The 24,765-nt window shown below is 41.5% G+C and overlaps 3 gene segments (V, D, J or C); 2 read left to right on the top strand and 1 right to left on the bottom strand.

The window, feature by feature from the left end:
- The first annotated feature begins 7,832 nt into the window (after window positions 1–7,832).
- Window positions 7,833–8,324, top strand: LOC115772750 (immunoglobulin kappa variable 4-1-like). The segment is given in 2 exon segments: window positions 7,833–7,897; window positions 7,990–8,324. Coding segments are annotated over 2 exon segments (387 nt in total).
- A 1,440-nt stretch (window positions 8,325–9,764) lies between these two features.
- Window positions 9,765–11,612, bottom strand: LOC115772152 (Ig lambda-1 chain C region-like; the record flags this gene model as incomplete). The annotated part of the segment is given in 2 exon segments: window positions 9,765–10,308; window positions 11,474–11,612. Coding segments are annotated over 2 exon segments (459 nt in total), but the record flags the coding sequence as incomplete, so codon positions are not given.
- Window positions 11,613–15,194: 3,582 nt separating this feature from the next.
- On the top strand, window positions 15,195–15,752 carry LOC115772749 (Ig kappa chain V region 3547-like). The segment is given in 2 exon segments: window positions 15,195–15,260; window positions 15,385–15,752. Coding segments are annotated over 2 exon segments (417 nt in total).
- The last annotated feature ends 9,013 nt before the right edge of the window (window positions 15,753–24,765 follow it).

Here is a 24,765-nt window from a genome sequence, read left to right as displayed (position 1 = left end):
GTTGCTTTCAGTGTGTTGAGAGCAGAGGAATAGTTTTCATAGAGAGGAGGCTGTGCATTATCAGCTGATTGAACTGAGAAGGTTTATAGTCAACACAGCAGAAACCACAACATCATGACTCTCATCACCATCCTCATCTGGACTCTGACCTGCTGCTGTTTTACAGGTTCATTCACTCAGCAACATTGCTGGTGATTTCTAAAAATGCAATCCATTTAATACCCAAATGTGTCATTAATAACCCTTTAAATCATTAAGTATTTTTTAAAAAAGATTTTATGAAAAAGTAGGTGAAAAAGTCTCTTTGTGCTCGTTCACGATCATGGCCAGAGCGATAATGCATATACTGAATTGCTCTGTTTGCTCTGTGACAGCCAAAATCTAAATTCCTTTCATAATATTCATTTGAACACTGAGAGCGAGGGACAAAAGGAGAGTATGCTGGACAGGCTTGGGATGCTTAAGAATGTAATAAGCAGTGATGACATAGTTACCTTAAAAAAGTAATCTGATTACTGATTACTCCCTTAAAAATAACTTAGTTACTTTACTGATTACTTAATCTAGAAGTAACTAAGTTATACTACAAGTTTCTTTATTAGTTACATTCAACAGCTGCCAGTGATTTGCCAAAAAGTGATCGCCTGTATTTAAACTGTTGTAAATGACTTGTTGAACTATAATCTGTGAAATTTCTCTCATGAATGATATCAAGTACTTTTGATCAAGAAACAGTATTTCTATCATAAGGTAGAAGCTGCAATCAGTTTTTGGCAAAGTGACTTTTATATTAAGGTAAAAACTGTCATTGACATTAAAAACGTCTTAGCCAGAAATCTGGCTAAGAAGGCTGCAGAAATTACAACAAATATAACATCACAGTTCTATAAAGATATTTTATGTGGCCAAAAAGCACTGGACTGAATATAATGTAGGCACAATAACGCAGACTCCTAAAAATTATCGGTGGGACTTAGTGACTCCAAATGTTTCTTCAAATTTGACGTAGGGTTTTTGAAGCTAGATAGCACTTTGTTGCCAGCACAGAGTGCACAACCAACCTTATTACTGTCATCTTTAACTGACACAAACTCAAAATAATGCCTGGATTTCCAGCTAGGAAACACAAATCTGTCTCCTCCTGCGTTTGTGTTCCTGTGTGGTATTATTGTCCTCATGCTGAAAACGTGACTTAATTGTCGCATTGGCCATGATGAGACTGGACCCCTGCCTGGTCACTTGGATCTCCAGCTAAGACACTGACAGGCCACAGTATGTCAGGCTGAAAAACACCATGTCTGACACTGCGATCAGCAACACTGTGGAACCTCAGGGGACAGTGCTGGCTCTGCTTCTCTTCACCCTGTACGCTGCAGACTTCTGCTACAAATCTGAGCTGTCACATTCAGAAGTTTGCTGTTGACATTGATGACAGGGATCAGGGATGACAGAGAGGAGGAGTATAGGAGAGACTTTGTTGTCTGGTGCCACAGGAACCACCTGCAGCTCAACACTTTACAGACCAAGGAGCTGGTCATGGACTTTAGGAAGTCCAGACCAAGGTCAAGACTGGCACTAATTGAGGGAGTTGAGGTGGAGGCTGTAGACACCTACAAGTACCTTGGACTGTGGTTAGACAGCAGGCTGGACTGGACGTGCAACACAGGACATCTGTACAGGAAGGGACGGAGCAGATTGTACTTCCTGAGGAGCAGGGTTATAATAGCTTTGGATTTTACATTATCGTTTAGTTTTAATTAGTTTTTACTTTTTTCCCCTTTAATTCAGTTATTTTTAATTAGTTTTTAGAGTGGTTTTGCTCATTTTTATTCGTTTTTATTTTTGTTTATTGCTTAGTTTTAGTTTAGTTTCATTAGTTTCAGTATTAGTTTTAGTTTTTCATACTTTGTCAGGTGCAAGATTCAAGGCACAAGAGTAACTCTTGTGTAATAGAAACTCAACAAAAGATCCCGTTTAAAGAAATATATTCAACAACCAACTGTTCACAGACAGCAGCACTACGTGCTAAATGTGTGTAATATTAAGGACACACATGAACATCAACAGGGAGAACCAAAGAAAAACATGAACTCCCAAACTCAATAAATTCTACAATAAACTCCCAATAAAGTTCAGCGTCAGAGCAGCAGATTAACAGCAGCTTCTGTTTTGGAGTAGTGATGGGAATTCCGGCTCTTTTCAGAGAGCTGGCTCTTTAGGCTCGGCTCCCAAAGAAGAGCCGGCTCTTTCGGCTCCCAAATGGCTCCTTAGATTTTAATTTTTTTTTAAAAAGTGTAAAATGAATTACTAATGTAAAAGCATACATTAGGCCTATATCAAACATTTTTTTATATACTCAACATATAACAGAGTGCTCCAAATACAAATTATAAAACAAAAGATTGGAAATCAGAAACACAAAGGGCCTTTGAGGACTTGATCCTGTTTCTCCTGCCTGATGACCTGCCCTGTTTTGTTCTTCTAATTACACTGAGGGATGAACAATTCGTATACAGCATACCTATTGTTAGGTTCGGACCACTGTTGAATAAAGAAAGACACAGAAACCCGTATTTGATCTTTTTACCTGCAGGGAGAGTCTCAGTCAGCTCACACCCGTATGCGTGTCTGAAAGAGAGTCTGACTTCCTTCTTCCTGCCGGCTCTTTTATTTTAGCGTCATGTGGGTGTGTGGGGGTGTGTGTATGTGTGTGTGACGTCAGGAAACAGGCGTTACCTGCTTTCCTCACCTGGAGGTCCGGGTGTGCGTGAGTATGTTTTGTGCTTACAATCTGATGGTCATGTGCATGTTTATGATGAACACATTATGATACATAGAAAAACAGTTGAACGTTTATCTATTCTAACATCTATGTAGGTTGTTTGTGCAGCCTGCTCAATATTAAATTTAAAATTTGCAGTCTACTCTCTATCAGAATAATCCTTTACCGCCAGGTGATTCCTGACCTTACAAGCCGCAAACAGATGATTATGACGTACAGTAGCCTCTCACCGCAGAGTCAGCTGGTCCAAGGAACTTGATCAGCTGGCTTTTCACCGTAACTCCGCCACCATTCCTGCTATCGAAAAAATTCAAACGGTTCCTGAAAGCTCAGAAATTGCACTTCACAGTCATGTAGTGGTATTACGGTATTTGTGACCGGAAGTCCCCAAATGCCGGCACTTTTGAAGTACTGTTTCTCGTTGGACATGTTTGGAGGTATTAATTTAAAATGTTTCCAGTTTTTGCTACACTTTCCGTCACTCATTTTTCTCACCGTTCCCCTGTGTAGCCTCTATGTAACTCGCAACTTCCTCTGGCTCTTTCCTGTCGCCGAGCGCATTTTGCAGGAGCCCCTCCCTCCCTGGTGTTTGTTTACTCACTGCGCAGTGTGTCCATGGACCCTTCCCCAACCACTCAGTGTAGACGATCATATGCTACCAATCATCTTAACCAATCACGTGCGGCTTCCACACACACACACACACACACAAAAAAAAAAAAAAAAAAGGAAACGAATGAAAAGAAAAAAGAAACGGCTCACTATCGGGAGCCGGTTCCCGTCGTTCACTTCAAAGAGCCGGCTCGTTCGCGACCGACCCATCACTATTTTGGAGCTAGCTTGGTTAGATGTGGCCGACCTCATGTTGCACTTCTGCTTGTGTAGCTGGATTGTGTGTGTTCATTACCTTACGGTCATGTGCTGGTGTTTTATATGCGGTGCCGGCTGGGACTTCTTTTGGTCCTCGCTCTTTGTGCTCATTTTTTTTGGCTGCAAACATTTTTGTTCCTTTTTTTTCACTTTCTTCATTCCCTCGAGTCCATTCCGACAGTTTTAGCAGTCTCCCTCCAGGAATTTGCTGACATTTGTGAGTCCTTATATTGATGTTCCTGATTGTTATTCTCTCACTGATAAAGTGGCCGGAAACGCATAAGGACGGAACAGGTTCATCACAAGGTTGAGGCTGCGTGGCAGCCACGAGTAGTCACATTTCTGCGGAGGGGATTAAGTCGCCAGATTAAGTCGGTTCAGAGCGGTTTCCGTAGCTGCCTTGTGTGTGCTTCTCAGGTGGACTTTGATGTTGGTGTTTTTTCCTCACTGAGACGTGTTCCATACATTTTTCATCATTCACAACAAGACACTCTTCTATCTGTATTATCGGACTCAAAGAAACTCCATATGGGACTCTGCCGCTTTCTCGGCAGACCACTGACATTACTTGTCGGACTAGCTGGGTGAGCACGTGTACATGCACACAGCTGCCCGACGGCGCTCCCAGCTTAAACTGGGAGAGCAGAAAATGATCAGCCCACAAGTCTTTTAAATTAAATGACAAACAAGAAAAGGAAGGTCATTTTATCTATAATTTTAGTTAGTTTTTTAAACTCACAATACAGTTTTAGTTAGTTATCGTTTTTTCCTTTTAATTTTAGTTTTTATTTATTTCAGTTAATGACAATGTTTTTTCAATTTCAGTTTTCGTTATTTCGTTCGTTTTCAACTATAATAACCCTGCTGAGGAGGCTGCGGTCTTTTAACATCTGCAGCAAACTCCTGGAGATGTTTTATCAGACTGTTAGGGCGAGTGTCCTGATTTACACTGTGGTGTTCTTTGGGGGCAGCATATCCAGGAAGGACACATCTAGGCTGGACAAACTGATCAGGTGGGTCGGCTCTGTGGTCGATATGAAACTGGACTTTCTGGTGACGGTGGCAGAGAAGAGGACTATGGACAAACTACTGGACATTATGGATGATGCCAGTCACCCTCTGTACACTGCCATCAGTAACCAGAGGAGTCTGTTCAGTGTCAGACTGCTCCTTCACAAGACTAAAAGACAATGATAAAAGATAAAGAAATACCTGTCTGTTTTATTATTTATTTATTCATATATTTGTTTATTGTGATTTCTGCTGTGTTGTGTGCCCATGTTACCTGTAAAAGCTGCTTCTGGAACGTTAATTTCTCTGATGGAATCTTCCTAAAGGGATTAATAAAGTTTTATCTGATTTAATCTCCACAGTGGGGATGGAGTGCTGCTGACTTCAACTGAGGTGAAGGTGGTGGAGAACTTTGAGGATCTCCTCAATCCCACCAACATGCCTTCTGTAGTGGGAAAAGAGAAACTAGGGATGAAGGGGACCACTTTCCCATCCCTGTGGCTATAAGCATGAGAGAAACAGCGTCATCAGATTAGGTTTTAGCCGGGGAGTCAAATTTTTGGAGTCTTTGGTGGTTCAGGTATTTTTGATGTGAAAGGGTGTAAAGAAAAAGAAGTCCTTGGAAAAATGTTTCTACTGTGATGATGCATAGCCTGTCAATGTTATCAATACCATTCGTTACCACAACAATCTTATGACATGTTGACTATCATTATTATCAACCCATCATTGGAAAGGGGAAATTCAAGTTGTGACTAGAAAGATACTGATGCTAGATACATTTATTTCCCTCTTTTCTAAATTTTTAAACTCATGATGAGTTTACATGTAGTACACTTTGCCAGCTGGGGGCAACGTGTTCCAACTCTATTTCAAAATAAACTTTGTGATTGTCAGCAGGTGATAAACTGTCATATCAGCTCTACCTTTTCTGTTTCACAAGAACAGATGTGTAGATGTGTGTTTGCCTCCTTCAATGTGTTTTGCATGATTTTTATGCCTCACTGCTCCTCAGAGTTTAAGTTCTTCTGTCACTGAGAGTCTGAACTGTTCATTCACTCACACTGAAAACTGCATCAGGATGATGTTTCCAACAACTCTGATTGTCATGTTTGGGTTTCTGATTCAGGGTGAGAGACTTTGATTTCATTATTTTTTCATTCTGTCTGTGCTGTCCAAGTTTCTCTGACTTAAACTGAAATATTCTGTTGTTCTTTTCTCAACATTGAAACATTGAAATCATTTTTCATTTCAGAGTCAATTGCCAACAAATTTCTGACTCAGACTGACAAAACCAAGTCTGTCAGTCTTGGTGGGACTGTGACCATCAGCGCCACAGGGAGTTCAGATATTGGTGATGATCTCAGTTGGTACCTTCAGAAACCTGGACAACCTCCCAGGCTTCTTATATATGATGCATCAACTCGCTTCTCAGGAACTCCGTCTTGATTCAGTGGCAGTAGATCTGGTTCTCAGTACACTTTAACCATCAGTAGTGTTCAGGCTGAAGATGCTGGAGATTATTACTGTCTGGGCCTACATAGTGATATCACGTTCACACAGCAATTCATAGCTGTACAAAAACCTCCTTCACTCTGGCTGAAGGCTGCAGGTGCAGAGTGTTGGTCTGTGATGAGAATAACTGGTCCACTGAACACATTAAGAACAAACACATTTAATCTAAACAAAAAAGTACACAGCTTTGTTTATACAGATTTAACTTAAATACATGTAAATTAACGTGAGTAAAAAATCATAAGCAGGTCTCTTACTGGAGTAAGTGCACTGATAGAAACGGATATTAAGTATTTGCAAATTTTTATATATACGTGCATAAGAATGAACTGGTTTTAGACTTTCATGATTTATTAATAAAAAGGTTATGCTTCATGAACCATACTTTATTGATACAAACTAAAATAGAATAGAATAGAATAGAATAGAATCTTTATTGTCATTGTACATGGAAGTTGCACAATGAAACTTCTAATGCAGTCCTTCCAGGTGTCTCAGACAATAAAAAATAAAAGTATGAGTGATAAAATAATTAATAAAATTTAATAAATAATAATAAATTAAAATGAGAAGAATCTAGCTACGATACACACACACACACACACACACACACACACACACACACACACACACACACACACACACACACACACACACACACACACACACACACACACACACACACACACTCAGCACTACTACCCCACATCACTTCCATTGTACTGCACAGAGTTCAGTTCAATGATGGCTCTGGCATAAAAGCTGTTTCTCAGTCTGTTTGTTCTGGCCTTTATTGTCCTGAAGCATCTGCCTGATGGCAGTAACTGAAACAAAGAGTGTCCAGGGTGTGAGGGGTCCTGGAGGATGTTCTATGCCGTCCTCTGGCAGCAGGCATTGAACAATTCCTGGAGGGAGGGGAGGAAACAGCCTGTCATCTTTTGAGCCATGTTGGTGACTCGCTGGAGTGTTTTTTCTGTCTGCTGCTGTGCAGCTGTTGAACCACACACACAGACAGTAAGTCAAGATGCTCTCTACAGAGCAAAGGTAGAAGGACACCAGAAGATTTGGGGTCAGGTGGTTGCTCCTGAGAACCCTCAGGAAATGCAGTCTCTGTTGGGCCTTGAAAATGGAATTGAACCTTTGCTGGATTTAAAAATCTACAGTCACTGAATCTGATCAAAGTTCTGTTCAGTGTTTTATAAAATTACTTAAATATTACACATTATGCAAAGTAAAACGTTATGGTACTTACAGTCAACAATACAGAGTTTGGTTCCACCACCAAAAGTCCTCCACAGTGATATAAACTCATTAGGCTGCCAAACAAAGTCCCTCTGCACTCTGAACAAGAATCTAATCACTGAAAATGAATTATTGTCGAGTAAAATATTGCAGTTTGCACCTTATTGAATGCATTAAATGATTTAACTAGAGTGACTTGAAATTGTTAATGTTTGAAAAGGATAAGTGGAATAAAATGGATGGAAGAATTGAAGAACAAAAGTTGTTACATGTTATTTTCAGTGTGCTGAGAGCAGAGAACTCATTTCCATAGAGAGGAGGCTTTGCATCATCAGCTGATCCTCCAGTGAGCTCAGAAGGTTTATAGTCATGTGAGTTCAATTCTGCAGGACTCAGATCTGTCAGTCAGCACAGCAGAAACCACCATGACTCTCATCACCATCCTCATCTGGACGCTGACCTGCTGCTGTTTCACAGGTCCATTCACTCAGCAACATTTCAAACATGATGTGCTGCTTTTTCTCTCATTTATTTCTGTTGATAAATGAATGATTTGCTTTTGTGTGCAGGATGCAGCAGTCAGGTGACTGTGACTCAACCTCCAGTAGTGACATTTACTCCTAGATCCTCTGTCACTCTGACCTGTAGGACTAACCAAGATGTTTACAGAGATTCTGATGATGATGACTATATTTTCTGGTATCAGCAGAAATCTGGACAGACTCCAAAGCTCCTAATAAGATATGCAAAAACACTTCAGTCAGGAACACCAGCTCGATTTAGTGGCAGTGGAAGCGGCTCTGACTTCTCTATGACCATCAGTGCAGCTCAGACTGAAGATGCAGCAGTTTACTACTGTCAGAGTTACCATGAAATAAACAGTGCTTGGGTGTTCACACAGTGATTTGTAGTCGTACAAAAACCTCCCTTAGTCAGACTGCAGAGACACTGAGCTGTTAGAGCAGGAACTGACTGCAGCTACTGAAGAGGAAGAGACTCTGACACAGACCTCTGAACACAGAGCTGACAGTAACCTCACCATGAGATGACAGCAAATGACAGTAATAAGAAAAAAGTTGTCTATTTAAACAATACCAACAAAAAAATGTTCTTTATAAATGTGATTTGTCACCTTTAGTATACATTTGAAAAGAAAATTTATCAGCATAAGTTAGTCATTAGCTTCCCACGCAGCATAACAGGAGACTACAGAGATTTTAACATAATTTATGATGACAAGCCTTATGAGCAAAAACATAAAAAAAATCAGCATGATGGTTACAGATACGACACATGCTGGGCGACACATATCACTCTTTAAGTTGTTGCTGTCAACTCTTTATAGCAGTGTCTCTCAAACAAATACCTGATCTCTGCTCCATTGTACTTTACATCACGCTGTCATTTTATTAAAGCAACATATTTTAATCCCTAGGATCACATGCCAGTCCATCTGTGACTCAGTCTCCTGTATTTAAGGCTGTTTCTTTGGAGCAGACGTTCTCTCTCTGAGCTGTAAAGCCAGTGAAGGAGTTGATGATTTTCTTAGTTGCTAGATGCTGACGTACCAACAACACAACTTTGCATCTGAACCTTGAACGCATCACTGGGATGATACAGAAAAATATGCATTCAGGGATCGTGCGGTGACTTCACTGTCTCTGTGTCATCAGGTAAAAGCACCACAAGACTTAACCCTGGTTTTAATGATGACTGATGATTTTAAATTCCACAGAAGTTACTGAAAAAGAGTTTCAGTTTCTTAAAATTATAATAATTCCTACTAAAGTTACATTCTTAGATGAACTGAGTAGATGTTGGGTAGAGGTTACTGATTTAAATATTTGAATATGATTTCCCTAAGTAAGAATACATTTTATGTTGTATTTTAACCATGCTAAAACCAGTTAAACTTTTTTTTTTCTAGACTTACGTGTAATTTAGTTTTAATTTATTCTTCTTTAATTCATTCTTCAGCAAGAATAAGATCTGGAGATATTTAACTCTTTATTGTCTTCCTGGTCAATTAAAAAAAAAAAAATTAAATGAGAGACCTGCTCCCTTACACCATGTATTTGCTTTGACACAGTTTTTCAGGCCAGATGCCCTTGCTGACACAACCGTTGGACTGGAGATCTTTCACAATTATATATATTTTTACATATAATTATATATATCTATAATATAATATAATAGATAGATATTATATATATATATATATATATATATATATATATATATATATATATATATATATATATATATATATATATATATATATATATATATATATATATATATATATGAAAAAAACAAATGCTGAGCAATATTGATCATTGCAAGCTTTATTGAAACAAACATCAATCAAACATCAATCATTAATAAGCATACCCACATCTAGCTTCAAATCTACTCATGTTGTTGTTATAAACACTTTACAGCAGTGTTATTCTCTCACACAGAAAGCTCTAGTTTCCTCTCTAAGTATAAAACTGATTGATTAGAGCAGCAGGGATGCACCTACTGCTCTCTCACACTAAGCTCCTGTCCTGAGATTCAGCAGCCCTTCTACCCTGCACACTGGCTCCTACGGAGGGACTGGGACTGTGTGTGCTCATGATGGATGACCTTGCAGGAGTACAGATCTCCATTCATCCAGCTCTCCTGGCTCAGTGTCAGGGTGCTGCTGCTGCTGTAGCGTCCACTCTTCTCCTCCTCTGAGCTGATCAGGATTCCCTCTGTCACCTGTGTGCCATCCACCTCCCATATCACCTCAGCTCCCTGAGGAGAGTAGCTGGTCAGGAGGCAGGCCAGCGTGGCTGAGCCCCCAGAGAGCTGCTTAGAGGAGGGTTGAAGCAGAGAGACTGAGGGTCTGACCATGGGGCCAGCTGGAGGGGAGAGCAGAGAAACACGAGGAGCAGGTTAACTTCCACTGTAGGACAGAGAGCTGAACATGAGACAGTTATGATACAGAATATGGCACAGCACTGTGGATTAACTGTGTGATGATACTGTGATCAGAATGAGTAGGTGAGAAATGGGAGGATATGAGGCCCTAACAAAGTATAACTAAACAGTAAATGTCCTCACACACTTATTCTGCTAAATGATAAAAACAAAATGTGTACAGGAAAAGTTAAAGTTTGTCATCTGTTTGTTTCACTTCCTTTTCACCACATCAGACTAACGAACTGTAAACTCAACCGTTAAAGTGCATCTATATGAAAACCAATTAATTTAGTCAACATCATAAAATGTTATATCCCAAATGTCAGTCAGATTCCACATATTATATTTTCAGTATCAGACAGCTGAACGTGAGACAGTTATGATCCAAGGTTAACAGCACTGTGAATAACTGTGCACATGAAACTGTCATCAGACAGAGGAGAGATGGTTGTAAATGGGAAAACATAAGTCTTTAACTAATATTACAAAATTCTATTTTCACATTTACATTAAATTGAAACTGTAAATCTGTGTAAACATTATGATAATTTAGAGCAAAAATTTTGTTACTACAATTTTATTGTTGATGGAAAAAACAGACAGCTGGACTTTGTCATCTGTTTGTTTCACTTCCTTTTCACCACATTTACGTAACTAACGAAAAGTGAACTCAACTGTTAAATTACAAAAACTCGTATATAACTATATATGTATTATTTTTTAGGTAAAAACGTGAAAGTTTTATCCAACCTGGATGAATGTAAAAAAATTAAAAGGTAAAGGTTAAACTCATTTTTTCAGTGTCAGACTTTGTAAAAAAATATTCACTTAAAAACATAATGAAAAACTGAAATTAAAAAAATAAGTATCTAATCTAAACATTACTTAAATACTCATTAATCATTTATTTTATTATGTTGTAACATTTTTTTTAAATGTATTTAATGCCAGATTTTCAGCATCAGCCACAATGACTAAACTCCAACAAATATCCACATCATATGAAACACCTGAAATAAATTCTTGTTTAATTATCTTCTGAAGATGTATTTTAAATAATAATTATACAATATGTTGCAGTAATAAGAAGATTTAGATACTTACAATGAATGATGAGTTTGGTTCCTCCACCAAAAGTCCACCACAGTGATACAAACTCATTGAGTGGCCGTACAAAAACCTCCTGCACTCTGAACAAGCATCTAAATACTGAAAATAAAGTTTTTTCCAGGTAAAACTGAACAGTTTAAAAGTTTTTAGTCAGATAAAAAACTGTTTGCATTCAAATAGCTTTGATTTATCCCACAATTTAAGACCATTTTCATCATTTTCATTTCAAGTTTTTGAAACTGAGACACAAAATTGATTTCATCTTAAAAGTTGTTAATAAATGGTCATTAAAAAAAAAAGTTTTAAAACATTTTTTAAAAAATCCTTAATTACAAAAGTACAATAATAAAAGTTAGAATATATTAGTGTTTTTTGATCTAACAAAGTAAAATATATACATACCAACCAAAGAATCATTTCAATCCAGGTGTTTAAAAGAATCACATTTATGATATATTTTCCTGTACTCAGTTAAGATCATAATAATGTAATAATAATTCATGTAAATCCAATCAGTATTCTCTCTCAATTTGTGTCCCATGTTGCTTTCAGTGTGTTGAGAGCAGAGGAATAGTTTTCGTAGAGAGGAGGCTGTGCATTATCAGCTGATTGAACTGAGAAGGTTTATAGTCAGCACAGCAGAAACCACAACACCATGACTCTCATCACCATCCTCATCTGGACTCTGACCTGCTGCTGTTTTACAGGTTCATTCACTCAGCAACATTGCTGGTGAGTTCTAAAAATGTAATCATTTAATACCAAATGTATCATTAGTAACCCTTTAAATCACGAACTATTTTTTTTTTTTGATTTAATGAAAAATTAGATGAAAAAGTCAGTTTGTGCTCGGTCACCATCGTTGTCAGAGCGATAATGCATAAACTGAATTGCTCTATTTGCCCACTAGAATGCTCTGTGACAGCCAAAATCTAAATTCCTTTCATAATATTAATTTGAACACTGAGAGCGAGGGGGGAAAAGGAGAGGATGCCGGACAGGCTTGGGATGCTTAAGTGTGTAATGAGCAGTGATGGCATAGTTACCTTAAAAAAGTAATCTGATTACTCATTACTGATTACTCTCTTAAAAAGTAACATATATTTTACTGATTACTTAATCTAGAAGTAACTAAGTTATATTACAAGTTAGTTAAATTCAACAGCTGCCGGTGATTTGCCAAAAAGTGATGGTCTGTGTTTAAACTGTTTTAAATGACTTGTTGACCTATAATCTGTGAAACGTGTGTCAAACATTTCTCTCACGAATGATGTGAAGTACTTTTGATCAGGAAACAGCATTTTTATCATAAGGTAGAAGCTGCAATCAATTTTTGGCAAAGTGACTTTTATATTAAGGTAAAACCTGTCATTGACATTAAAAACGTCTTAGCCAGAAATCTGGCTAAGAAGGCTGCAGAAATTACAACAAATATAACATCACAGTTCTATAAAGATATTTTAAGTGGCCAAAAAGCACTGGACTGAATATAATGTAGGCACAATAACACAGACTCCTAAAAATTCTTGGTGGGACTTAGCGACTCCAAATGTTTCTTCAAATTTGACGTAGATAGCACATTGTTGCCAGCACAGAGTACACAACCAACCTTATTATTGTCATCTTTAGCTGACACAAACTCAAAATAGTGCCTATATTTCCAGCTAGGAAACATGAATCTGTCTCCTGCTGCGTTTGTGTACCTGTGGGGTATTATTGTCCTCATGCTGAAAACGTGACTTAATTGTCGCATCGGCCATAATGAAACTGAACCCCTGCCTGGTCACTTGGATCTCCAGCTAAGACATTGACAGGCCACAGTATGTCAGGCTGAAAAACATCATGTCTGACACTGCGATCAGCAACACTGTGGAACCTCAGGAGACAGTGCTGGCTCTGCTTCTCTTCACCCTGTACGCTGCAGACTTCTGCTAGAAATCTGAGCTGTGTCACATTCAGAAGTTTGCTGATGACACAGCCATTGTTTTGTGTATCAGGGATGACAGAGAGGAGGAGTATAGGAGAGACTTTGCTGTCTGGTGCCACAGGAACCACCTGCAGCTCAACACTTCACAGACCAAGGAGCTGGTCATTGACTTTAGGAAGTCCGGTACTAATTGAGGGAGTTGAGGTGGAGGCTGTAGACAGCTAAAAGTACCTTGGACTATGTACCCAAACCTTGCATGAAATCTTGAAGTACTTCCTGAGGAGGCTGTGGTCTGCAGGAAACTCCCGGAGATGTTTTATTCAACTGTTATGGCGAGTGTCCTGATTTTCACCATGGTGTGCTAGGGGGGTAGCATATCCAGAAAGGACACATCCAGGCTGGACAAACTGATCAGGTGGCCTGGCTCTGTGGTCGACATGAAACTGGACTCTGGTGACAGTGGCAGAGAAGAGGACTACGGACAAACTATTGGACATTATGGATGATCAGTAACCAGAGGAGTCTGTTCAGTGTCAGACTGCTCCTTTCCAAGTGTAGGACTAAAAGACTGAAGAAGAAGAAGAAGAAACAGCCTTTATTGTCCCACAGAGGGGAAATTTGGGTGTAACAGCAGCCGCAGTTATTATAAATATAAATAAAGATATAATAATTCACACTATTAAGAAAAGAATATATATAAAATCAACAAACAATATTAACCTTAATACTACTAATAATAATAACACTATATACAATGTGCATGATGTGCCGGACTATTTACAGTATATTATTATTATTATTATTATTATATATTATCCTACATTGTGTAGGCTATTGTGGTTTTTGTTGGGAGCAGTGATGGTTATAAAGTCTTACAGCTGCTGGGAGGAAGGATCTGCGGTAACGCTCCTTTGTGCATTTAGGATGCACATGATGATAAAAGATAAAGAAATACCTGTTTTATTATTTATTTATTTATGTGTTTATGTATTGTGATTTCTGCTGTGTTGTGTGCCCGTGTTACCTGTAAAAGCTGCTACTGAAACTTTAATTTCTCTCATGGAATCTTCCTAACGGAATTAATAAAGTTTTATCTAATCTGTCTAATCTAATCTCCACAGTGGGGATGGAGTGCTGCTGAGTTCAACTGAGGATCTCCTCAATCCCACCAACATGCCTTCTGTAGTGGAAAAAGAGAAACTAGGGATGAAGGGGACCACTTTCCCATCCCTGTGGCTATAAGCATGAGAGAAACAGTGTCATCAGATTAGGTTTTAGCCGGGGAGTCAAATTTTTGGAGCCTTTACTGGTTCAAGTATTTTTGATGTGAAAGGGTGAAAAGAAAAAGAAGTCCTTGGAAAAATGTTTCTACTGTGATGATGCATTACCTGTCAATGCCATACGTTACCACAACAATCTTATGACATGTTGACTCTCATTATTATCAACCTATCATTGGAAAGGGGAAATTCAAGTTGTGACTCAAAAGATACTGATGCTAGATACGTTTATTTTCCTCTTTTCTAAATTTTTAAACTCATGATGAGTTTACATGTAGTACACTTTTCAACAGGGACACTGTGTTCCAACTCTATTCAAAATAAACTTGAATGATTGTCACCAGGTGATAAACTGTCATATCAGCTCTGCCTTTTCTGTTTCACAAGAACAGATGTGTAGATGTGTGTTTGCCTCCTTCAATGTGTTTTGCATGATTTTTATGCCTCACTGCTCCTCAGAGTTTAAGTTCTTCTGTCACTGAGAGTCTGAACTGTTCATTCACTCACACTGAAAACTGCATCAAGATGATGTTTCCAACAACTCTGATTGTCATGTTTGGGTTTCTGATTCAGGGTGAGAGACTTTGATTTCATTATTTTTTCATTCTGTCTGTGCTGTCCAAGTTTCTCTGACTTAAACTGAGATATTTTCTGTTGTTCTTTTCTCAACATTGAAATCAGTTGATTTTTCATTTCAGAGTCATTTGCCAACAATTTTCTGACTCAGACTGACAAAACCAAGTCTGTCAGTCTTGGTGGGACTGTGACCATCAGTGCCACAGGGAGTTCAGATATTGGTGCTGATCTCAGTTGGTACCTTCAGAAACCTGGACAACCTCCCAAACTTCTTATATACAGCACATCAACTCGCTTCTCAGGAACTCCGTCTCGATTCAGTGGCAGTAGATCTGGTTCTCAGTACACTTTAACCATCAGTAGTGTTCAGGCTGAAGATGCTGGAGATTATTACTGTCTGGGCCTACATAGTGATAACACGTTCACACAGCGATTCATAGCTGTACAAAAACCTCCTTCACTCTGGCTGAAGGCTGCAGGTGCAGAGTGATGAGAATAACTGGTCCACTGAACACATTAAGCACAAACACATTTAATCTAAACAAAAAAAAGTACACAGCTTTGATTATACATTTTTAACTTAATTACATATAAATTAACGTGAGTAAAAATTCACAAGCAGGTCTCTTACTGGAGTAAGTGCACTGATAGAAACAGATATTAATAGTATTTGCAAATTTTTATATATACGTGAATAAGAATGAACTGGTTTTAGACTTTCATGATTTATTAATAAAAAGGTTATGCTTCATGATCCATACTATATTGATACAAACTAGAATAGAATAGAATAGAATAGAATAGAATCTTTATTGTCATTGTACATGGAAGTTGCACAACGAAATTTCAAATGCCTTCCAGTCCTTCCAGGTGCCTCAGACAATAAATAATAAAAGTATGAGTGATAAAATAATTAATAAAATTTAATACATAATAATAAATTAAAATGAGAAGAATCTAGCTCTGATACATATACACACACACCCACACACACGCACACGCACCCACGCGCGCACACACACACACACACACACACACACACACACACACACACACACACACACACACACACACACACACACACACACACACACACACACACACTCAGCACTACTACCCCACATCACTTCCATTGTACTGCACAGAGTTCAGTTCAATGATGGCTCTGGCATAAAAGCTGTTTCTCAGTCTATTTGTTCTGGCCTTTATTGTCCTGAAGCATCTGCCTGATGGCAGTAACTGAAACAAAGAGCGTCCAGGGTGTGAGGGGTCCTGGAGGATGTTCTGTGCCGTCCTCTGGCAGCAGGCATTGAACAATTCCTGGAGGGAGGGGAGGAAACAGCCTGTCATCTTTTGAGCCATGTTGGTGACTTGCTGGAGTGTTTTTTCTGTCTGCTGCTGTGCAGCTGTTGAACCACACACACAGACAGTAAGTCAAGATGCTCTCTACAGAGCAAAGGTAGAAGGACACCAGCAGGGTCAGGTGGTTGCTCCTGAGAACCGTCAGGAAATGCAGTCTCTGTTGGGTCTTGAAAATGGAATTGAACCTTTGCTGGATTTAAAAATCTGTAGTCACTGAATTTGATCAAAGTTCTGTTCAGTGTTTTATAACATTACTTAAATATTACACATTGTGCAAAGTAAAACTTTATGGTACTTACAGTCAACAATACAGAGTTTGGTTCCACCACCAAAAGTCCTCCACAGTGATATAAACTCATTAGGCTGCCAAACAAAGTCACTCTGCACTCTGAACAAAAATCTAATCATTGAAAATGAATTATTTTCAAGTAAAACATTCCAGTTTGCACCTTATTAAATGCAGAAGATGATTTAACTAGAGTGACTTGAAATTGTTAATGTTTGAAAAGGATAAATGGAATAAAATGGATGGAAGAATTGAAGAACAAAAGCTGATTTTCAGTAAAATAATCCTATTGTTTTTAGTTGAATCTACTGAAACAAAAAAATAAAAATAAATGCATCCTAAATCATGAATTATGCGCCGATCCGATATTTATTATCGGTATCGGTCCGATACTGGCCTAAATTACTGGATCGGATATCGGAAAGAAATAAAAAATGTAATCCGATACATTAAATAACGTTTCGCTCACATTAGCTGCATTACGGGGGTCCGTCGTCTTCTTCTTCTTGTGGGTTTGCGGTTGACCAAACCAGCTTAGAGCTGCATTACCACCACCTACTGGAATGGAGTGGGGCATCAGGAGTTAGAAAAAAAACCCTCCTCAGATTCTATGAAGTTCTCCGTCGCTGCGACGGATTCCCTTTGACACTGAGCGATCATCGCTGACATGTTTTTCCACCTCCACCACTCTCTGCTGTGTTTGTGTGTTGTGCTTGCTGTGCTGAGAATCAGCTGTTGTTTTTTTCTCTACTTCAGCTCCCGGACATACTGCTAGCGAGCGCAGCTATTAGCACTGGTGACCGTCCGGTACCGGAAGGACCCCTTCCCCGTCAAAATATTTTTGATACTTTAATCCCTGATTTGTGACTAAATAAAGACCTGCAGTAGAAACGTATTTAGGAGAATGCTTGTGAATATAAAGCATTACAAGATTACACTCACGCAGCCCCCAGTTTTTCAACATAAACACTGATGAGGCAACAGCAGCAGTCAGCTGATTTATGTGCAGTCTGTCTGCACAAGTGCAAAGAGGCGGAGCCCGTGAGCTCGGATGGAGTGGAAGGAAATGTTTTTCTAGTGTCCAAAAGAAGCCTTTTCGTCCCTGTAACCTCCATTAAACCTTTACTGGGAAACAGCTGGAGGTCCTTCATCAACCACCTGATCAGTAAGTGAAGAAAAGAGAACTCTGTAGCTGCTCCATCCACCCTGTTTGTTTCACACAGAGAAAAACTGCAGTACAGAAGTTAAAATATGCAGATGAACTGTTAATATGAAAAAAGCATTTCTTATCCAGTTACTTGGGTAATCAATATAAATAGAATACACAATTGCTAAAATAATCGATAGTTGCAGCCCTAATGAAATTTGCAACATGCCATAAGCCAATGCATCACCTTCTCACACAGATGCAACAGGATTCAGGTGATAGTTATTGTTGTAAGTAAGTAAAGCTTATTTATATAGCGTTTTTCACAGACAGAAAGACGCTGTACAATAATTAAAACACAATATCACCCCCCCCCCCCCCCCCCCCCCCCCCATAATCACTATGTTAAAAACATAATAACATTACCATATTAAAAGAAAAAGAATAAAAACAAAGTCAGAAACCAGAAAGCCTGGTTAAACAGAAAAGTTTTCAACTATTTTTTAAATGACGCCACAGAGTCAGCTAAATGGAGCTGGAGTGGTAAACAGTTCCAGAGCTTTGGTGCCACTGCCTAAAAAGCTCTGTCTGCCCTGGTCCTTAGTGTTGTTTGTGGGACAACTAAAAGACTTTGATTTTGTTGTGTGAGAGACTGTTGACTTCCTGTTTTTTTTAATGTTTTTAAATGCCTGGATCAATTTTAAGTATCAGATTTATATCGTATCGGCCGATATCCAAATGTAAAATATCGGACATAAAAAAGTGGTATCGTGCCATCCCTACTTAAAACAGCAATAAAAGAATGTTTGTTGATACCAAAATAAAAAGTAAATATACCAGCCACGGTGCTGTGTTATTTTCAGTGTGCTGAGAGCAGAGAAATAGAGAGGTTTCACAGGTTTATTCACTCAGCAACATTTCAAACATGATTCTCTAATTTATTTCTGCTGATAAATGAATGATTTGTTTTTGTGTGCAGGATGCAGCAGTCAGGTGACTGTGACTCAACCTCCAGTAGTGACATCTACTCCAGGGTCCTTTGTCACTCTGACCTGTAGGACCAAGCCTGCTGTTTCTGTTTGATCAGATAAAGATAGTAGAGTACACTGGTATCAGCAGAAATCTGGAGAAGCTCCAAAGCTGGTGATCAGACTGGGTCAGAATCCCACAAGTGAGTTTTCCTCTCGATTCTCTGGCCGAGGAAATGGAGTGAATGCTGTGATGACCATCAGTAGAGTTCAGAATGACGATGCAGCAGTTTATTACTGTCAGAGTCTCCATGAAATAAACAGTGCTTGGGTGTTCACACAGTGATTTGTAGTCGTACAAAAACCTCCCTCAGTCAGACTACAGAGACACTTGAGCTGTTACAGCAGGAACTGACTGCAGCTGCTGAACAGGAAGCACAGCAGACCACTGAACACAGAGCTGACAGTAACCTCACCAAGTACAAAATACAAATTTACAAATATAAAAGATATTTATGAGGAATTTTACCAAAAATTAAAACATAAAAAATCAGATTCTACTATATCAGTTTCAGTTCAGATTTCCTGACAGTAATCAAGACATAAGATGGCCAAATGAAATATATTTGTTGCTTTCTCAGTATTAAATTAATATCACAGTCTCATTAAGCTTGTTGATCAGTGTAAAATTAGTAAAAATATTACTTTTAAGTGTTTTTCCCACCATTACCACCCTTATTATGATTTTAAAAAGACAGATGTTTTCTTGATTACTGTTAACCACTGATTTTCCACAAGGAGAAACATCAGTGAATCCTTTTCATTACTACTAATAACCCAAAGGCTAAAGCCTTGTCAATATTACTCATCACGGAAAACTTTCATAACAAACAAAAAAAATGATCAAAAAGGATGGCATCCAACTCCTGAGCTACATATTTCAGTCACTATGTTATTGCAATAAATTGGCTATAGGTGTAGTTATAAGCATGAATGGTTAGCTGTCTCTCTCTTATCATTTTTTCACTTACCCCGTGAGGTGGGGTGGCCAGATCCAAGTCGCCTCTTGCTTCTGGTGTCTAGTGCCCGGCAACCGTGAAAGCAGGGTCTTGAGATCCTTGTGACATTTTGGGCTTTAAGCGGGAGGTGTCAGAAAAGTTACCACAGGGACAACTAGCTTGTGGCGGCCAAGGGTTCATAGCAATGTTGCTTTTTGATCTTTCAGTGTCATCTCTTTCTATTGTGGTGAATAAGGAACGTGAGCTGGGGTTTAGACCATTATGAAACAGATTAGTTTTACCTTACTGATGATGTGTTGTTGCAATAATAATCCTACTCAGTAAGAGAGGAATCACAGGTTCAGCTGAGCAGCCAATGATGAGCTACCATCTGCAGGATTATGACTGAATTCCTCTAAGTCAGAATCATGCCTAGACACAGTGATGCCATAACACTGTGGCCTCGAATAGCCGACCCGGCTGGGTCTACATTCATCCATTCCTACTGACACCACAGCTGTTGCTGCTGTAGTGTCCACTCTTCTTCTCTGAGTTGTCAGGACCTCCTCTGTCACCTCTGTGCCAGCAAATACCAAACCAGGCACCACTCCTACTCTCAATAAAGTCACCAGAGTCCAAACATCACAACACAGGATGGTGATAAGAACCCAAGTGACCATATCTCTCTCCAGGGCTCTGTGTGCGGCTGCTCTTCCCCCCACTCGTTGTGATTTGTGAAGCTGGGTCTGGTGTACCACGGCCGCTGATGAAATTCCACCACTATCAGCGAACTGTTTTGGCTGGAACCTGGCATCTGGCTCCACAATGCCCCCACCTCTCGTCTCCGTCTGCATCCCCTCCTGACCTGACCTCACCTACCGCCGCTGTCCTAGCTTTACATGTGCAAATGCTTTGCTAAGGTGGTTTTTTTGGACCCTGGTATAGTGCTCTTTTGAGCACTGTACCAGATGACTTTTTTTTAACCTAACTTCCCCATGATGTGTTGTTTTCTCCTCCTGCCAAAGGTAGCGCTGCAAGTCGGCTGCATGACCCGAGGACACATATCCCCCCATGTGTGTTGTGTTTTGTGTATTCTTGGATGGTGTTCTGTAACTGCAATTTCCAATGTGTGAACTTGTTCACCCACATGGCAATAAAACTTCATTCATTCATTCATTCATTCAAGTGGCCAGAACTGAGAGACCCCAAGTGGCTACAACCTACATCAAAAGAAAATAAGTAGTGGACACTTGTGTGCCAAGTCAGAAACATGCAGGAAGGTCTCCACCAGTCGTGGGGCCCTCACCAGGACCCAACAGAAGCCAGAGAGCACAACCCAATCACACCCAGGCAGCACGGGTACCCAGAAAGAAGAGCCCACAGCACCACAGGAGCTGCGGGACAGCAAACAGACCCAAAGCCCAGGAAGGACATCATAACCAGGGTGCCTGGGCACAGCCCCAACAGCACAGGACGACCAGATCCATAGAATTCTCACCGGAGCCCCCCCCAACAGAGCAAATGACACCCACGCCCCAGAGAACCAGGGACAGGGGCAGAGCACCTGGCCTGCAGCGTGGACCATGGGCCCACACCACACAGGCCAGCACAGCGTAGGAGTAGGGGAGAGTGAGGTGGGGGACCTGTAGTGAGACCTATACTGCTCTACATCAGTGTTTTTCAACCAGTGTGCTGCGGCACACTAGTGTGCCGTGGGAGATCATCAGGTGTGCCGTGGGAAATTACCCAGTTTCACCTAGAAAAAAATATAATAAAGAGTGGGAGAAAGAGAGCGCACTTACAGAATGGATCCGAGCTCCGATGGGAGACAGTGGCGCTAAAAGTGGGTATGCACTATATGCAATGCATAGGGGCGCCGCACAAGAGGGGGGCGCCCAAACGATGTGACGAAATTATTTCTCTAGTCGCATTTTCTGTATTTAACAGCTGTGCATATGAAATGATCATTAACAGAGGAACGGCGCTGATTAGGCACCCCAGTGCTCCTTTACCTCCCCTCCTCCTGCCCCCCCTCCCAAAAAAAAAAAAGAAAAAAAAAAAATTGTGTCCGCATACACCTCTGAAAGTGGTTGCGGTCCTAATGGGAGACGTACCAAAGGCAATCCACAGATTTTGCAAGTGTGAAATATGTGCTCTCCTCCGTGAATCGCCACCTTATCGTGGTGGAGGGGTTTGTGTGTCCCAGTGATCCCAGGAACTATGTTGTCTGGGGGCTTGTCCCCCTGGTAGGGTCTCCCATGGCAAACTGGTCCTGGGTGAGGGTCCAGACAAAGAGCGGTTCAGAAGACCCTTATGAGTGAAAAAACAAGGGAACAGTTTACCCTGCCCGGGATAGGGTTACCGGGGCCCCACCCTGGAGCCAGGCCTGGGGAGGGAGCTCGAGGGAGAGCGTCTGGTGGCCAGGCATTAGCCCGTGGTGCTTGGCCGGGCGCAGCCCGAAGAGGTTACATGGGCCCGCCCTCCTGCAGGCCCACCACCTGCAGGAGGTGTCGTAGGGGTCGGGTGCAGTGTGTGTCGGGCGGTGGCCGAGGGCGGAGGCCCTGGTGGACTGATCCCCGGCTATCGAAACTGGCTATTGGGACATGGAATGTCACCTCTCTGGTGGGGAAGGAGCCTGAGCTAGTGCGTGAGGTTGAGAGATACCAGCTAGATATAGTTGGGCTCACCTCAACGCATGGCCTGGGCTCTGGAACCAGTCTCCTGGAGAAGGGCTGGACTCTGTTCCAGTCTGGAGTTACCCTCGGTGAGAGGCGGCGAGCTGGGGTGGGTATTCTTGTATCCCCCCGGCTTACTGCCTGTACGTCGGAGTTTTCACCGGTGGACGAGAGGGTAGTTTCCCTGCGCCTTCGGGCTGGGGAACGGGTCCTGACTGTTGTTTGCGCATATGCGCCGAATGACAGTTCAGGGTACCCACCCTTTTTGGAGTTGCTGGGTGGGGTGCTGGAGAGTGCTCCATCTGGTGACTCCATAGTCTTGCTGGGAGACTTCAACGCTCACGTGGGCAATGACAGTGAGACCTGGAGGGGCGTGATTGGGAGGAACGGCCTGCCCGATCTGAACCCGAATGGTGTTTTGTTATTGGACTTCTGTGCAAACCACAGTTTGTCCATAACAAACACCGTGTTCGAACACAAGGATGTCCATAAGTGCACATGGCACCAGGACACCCTAGGTCGCAGGTCGATGATCGATTTTGTAATCGTATCATCAGATCTGCGGCCGTATGTTCTGGACACTCGGGTGAAGAGAGGAGCTGAGCTGTCAACTGATCACCACCTGGTGGTGAGTTGGATCAGGTGGCGGGGGAAGATGCTGGACAGACCTGGCACACCTAAACGTATTGTGAGGGTGCGCTGGGAACGCCTGGCAGAAGCCCCAGTCCAGGAGATCTTCAACTCCCACCTCCAGCAGAACTTCGACAGCATTCCGAGGGAGGCTGAGGACATTGAGTCCGAATGGACCATGTTCCGCACCTCCATTGTTGAGGCTGCTGCTCAGAGCTGTGGCTGCAAGGTGGTTGGTGCCTGTCGTGGTGGTAACCCCCGAACCAGATGGTGGTCACCGGAGGTGAAGGGAGCCATCAAGCTGAAGAAAGAGTCCTATCAGGCTTGGTTAGCCTGCGGGACTCCGGAGGCAGCTGACAGGTATCGACAGGCCAAGCGGAATGCAGCTCGGGTAGTGGCCAAAGCAAAAACTCGGGTGTGGGAGGAGTTCGGTGAGGCTATGGAAAAAGACTTTCGGACGGCATCGAAGCGATTCTGGCAAACCGTCAGGCGACTCAAGAGGGGAAAGCAGTGCTTCACTCACACTGTTTATAGTGCGGGGGGGGTGCTGCTGACTTCAACTGAGGCTATAGTCGGACGGTGGAAGGAATACTTCGAGGACCTTCTGAATCCCACTGACACGCCTTCTGTAGTGGAAGCAGAGTCTGGGGATGAGGGGGATGACTTGACCATCACTTGGGGTGAGGTCACTGAGGTAGTTAAACAACTCCTTGGTGGCAGAGCCCCTGGGGTGGACGAGATTCGCCCTGAGTTCCTGAAGGCTCTGGATGTTGTAGGGCTGTCTTGGTTGACACGCCTCTGCAACATCGCGTGGAGATCTGGGGCAGTGCCATTGGATTGGCAGACCGGGGTGGTGGTCCCCATCTTTAAGAAGGGAGACCGGAGGATGTGCTCCAACTTTCGGGGGATCACACTACTCAGCCTCCCCGGTAAGGTCTATGCCAGGGTGCTGGAAAGGAGGGTCCGTCCGTTAGTCGAACCTCGGATCCAGGAGGAACAATGCGGTTTTCGTCCTGGTCGTGGAACGCTGGACCAGCTCTTTATCCTCTCAAGGATATTCGAGTGTGCGTGGGAGTTTGCCCAACCAGTCTACATGTGCTTTGTGGACTTGGAGAAGGCATTCGACCGTGTCCCTCGGGGTGTCCTTTGGGAGGTTCTGCGGGAGTATGGGGTGTCTGGCCCATTGTTGCGGGCCATTCAGTCCTTGTACAACCACAGTGAGAGCTTGGTCCATATAGCCGGTAATAAGTCGGATTTGTTTCCTGTGGGTGTTGGACTCCGTCAGGGCTGCCCTTTGTCACCGATTCTGTTCATAATTTTTATGGACAGAACTTCTAGGCGTAGCCAGGTGGCGGAAGGCTTCTCCCTTGGTGGCCTCAGAGTCTCATCTCTGCTTTTTGCAGATGATGCGGTTCTGTTGGCTTCATCAGGGGGTGG

The sequence above is a fragment of the Archocentrus centrarchus genome, chromosome 22 (assembly GCF_007364275.1).
Source record: "Archocentrus centrarchus isolate MPI-CPG fArcCen1 chromosome 22, fArcCen1, whole genome shotgun sequence".
Classification (NCBI taxonomy): domain Eukaryota; kingdom Metazoa; phylum Chordata; class Actinopteri; order Cichliformes; family Cichlidae; genus Archocentrus; species Archocentrus centrarchus.
Note: the sequence above shows the minus strand (reverse complement) of the source record. Positions and strands in the feature narration are given on the sequence as shown.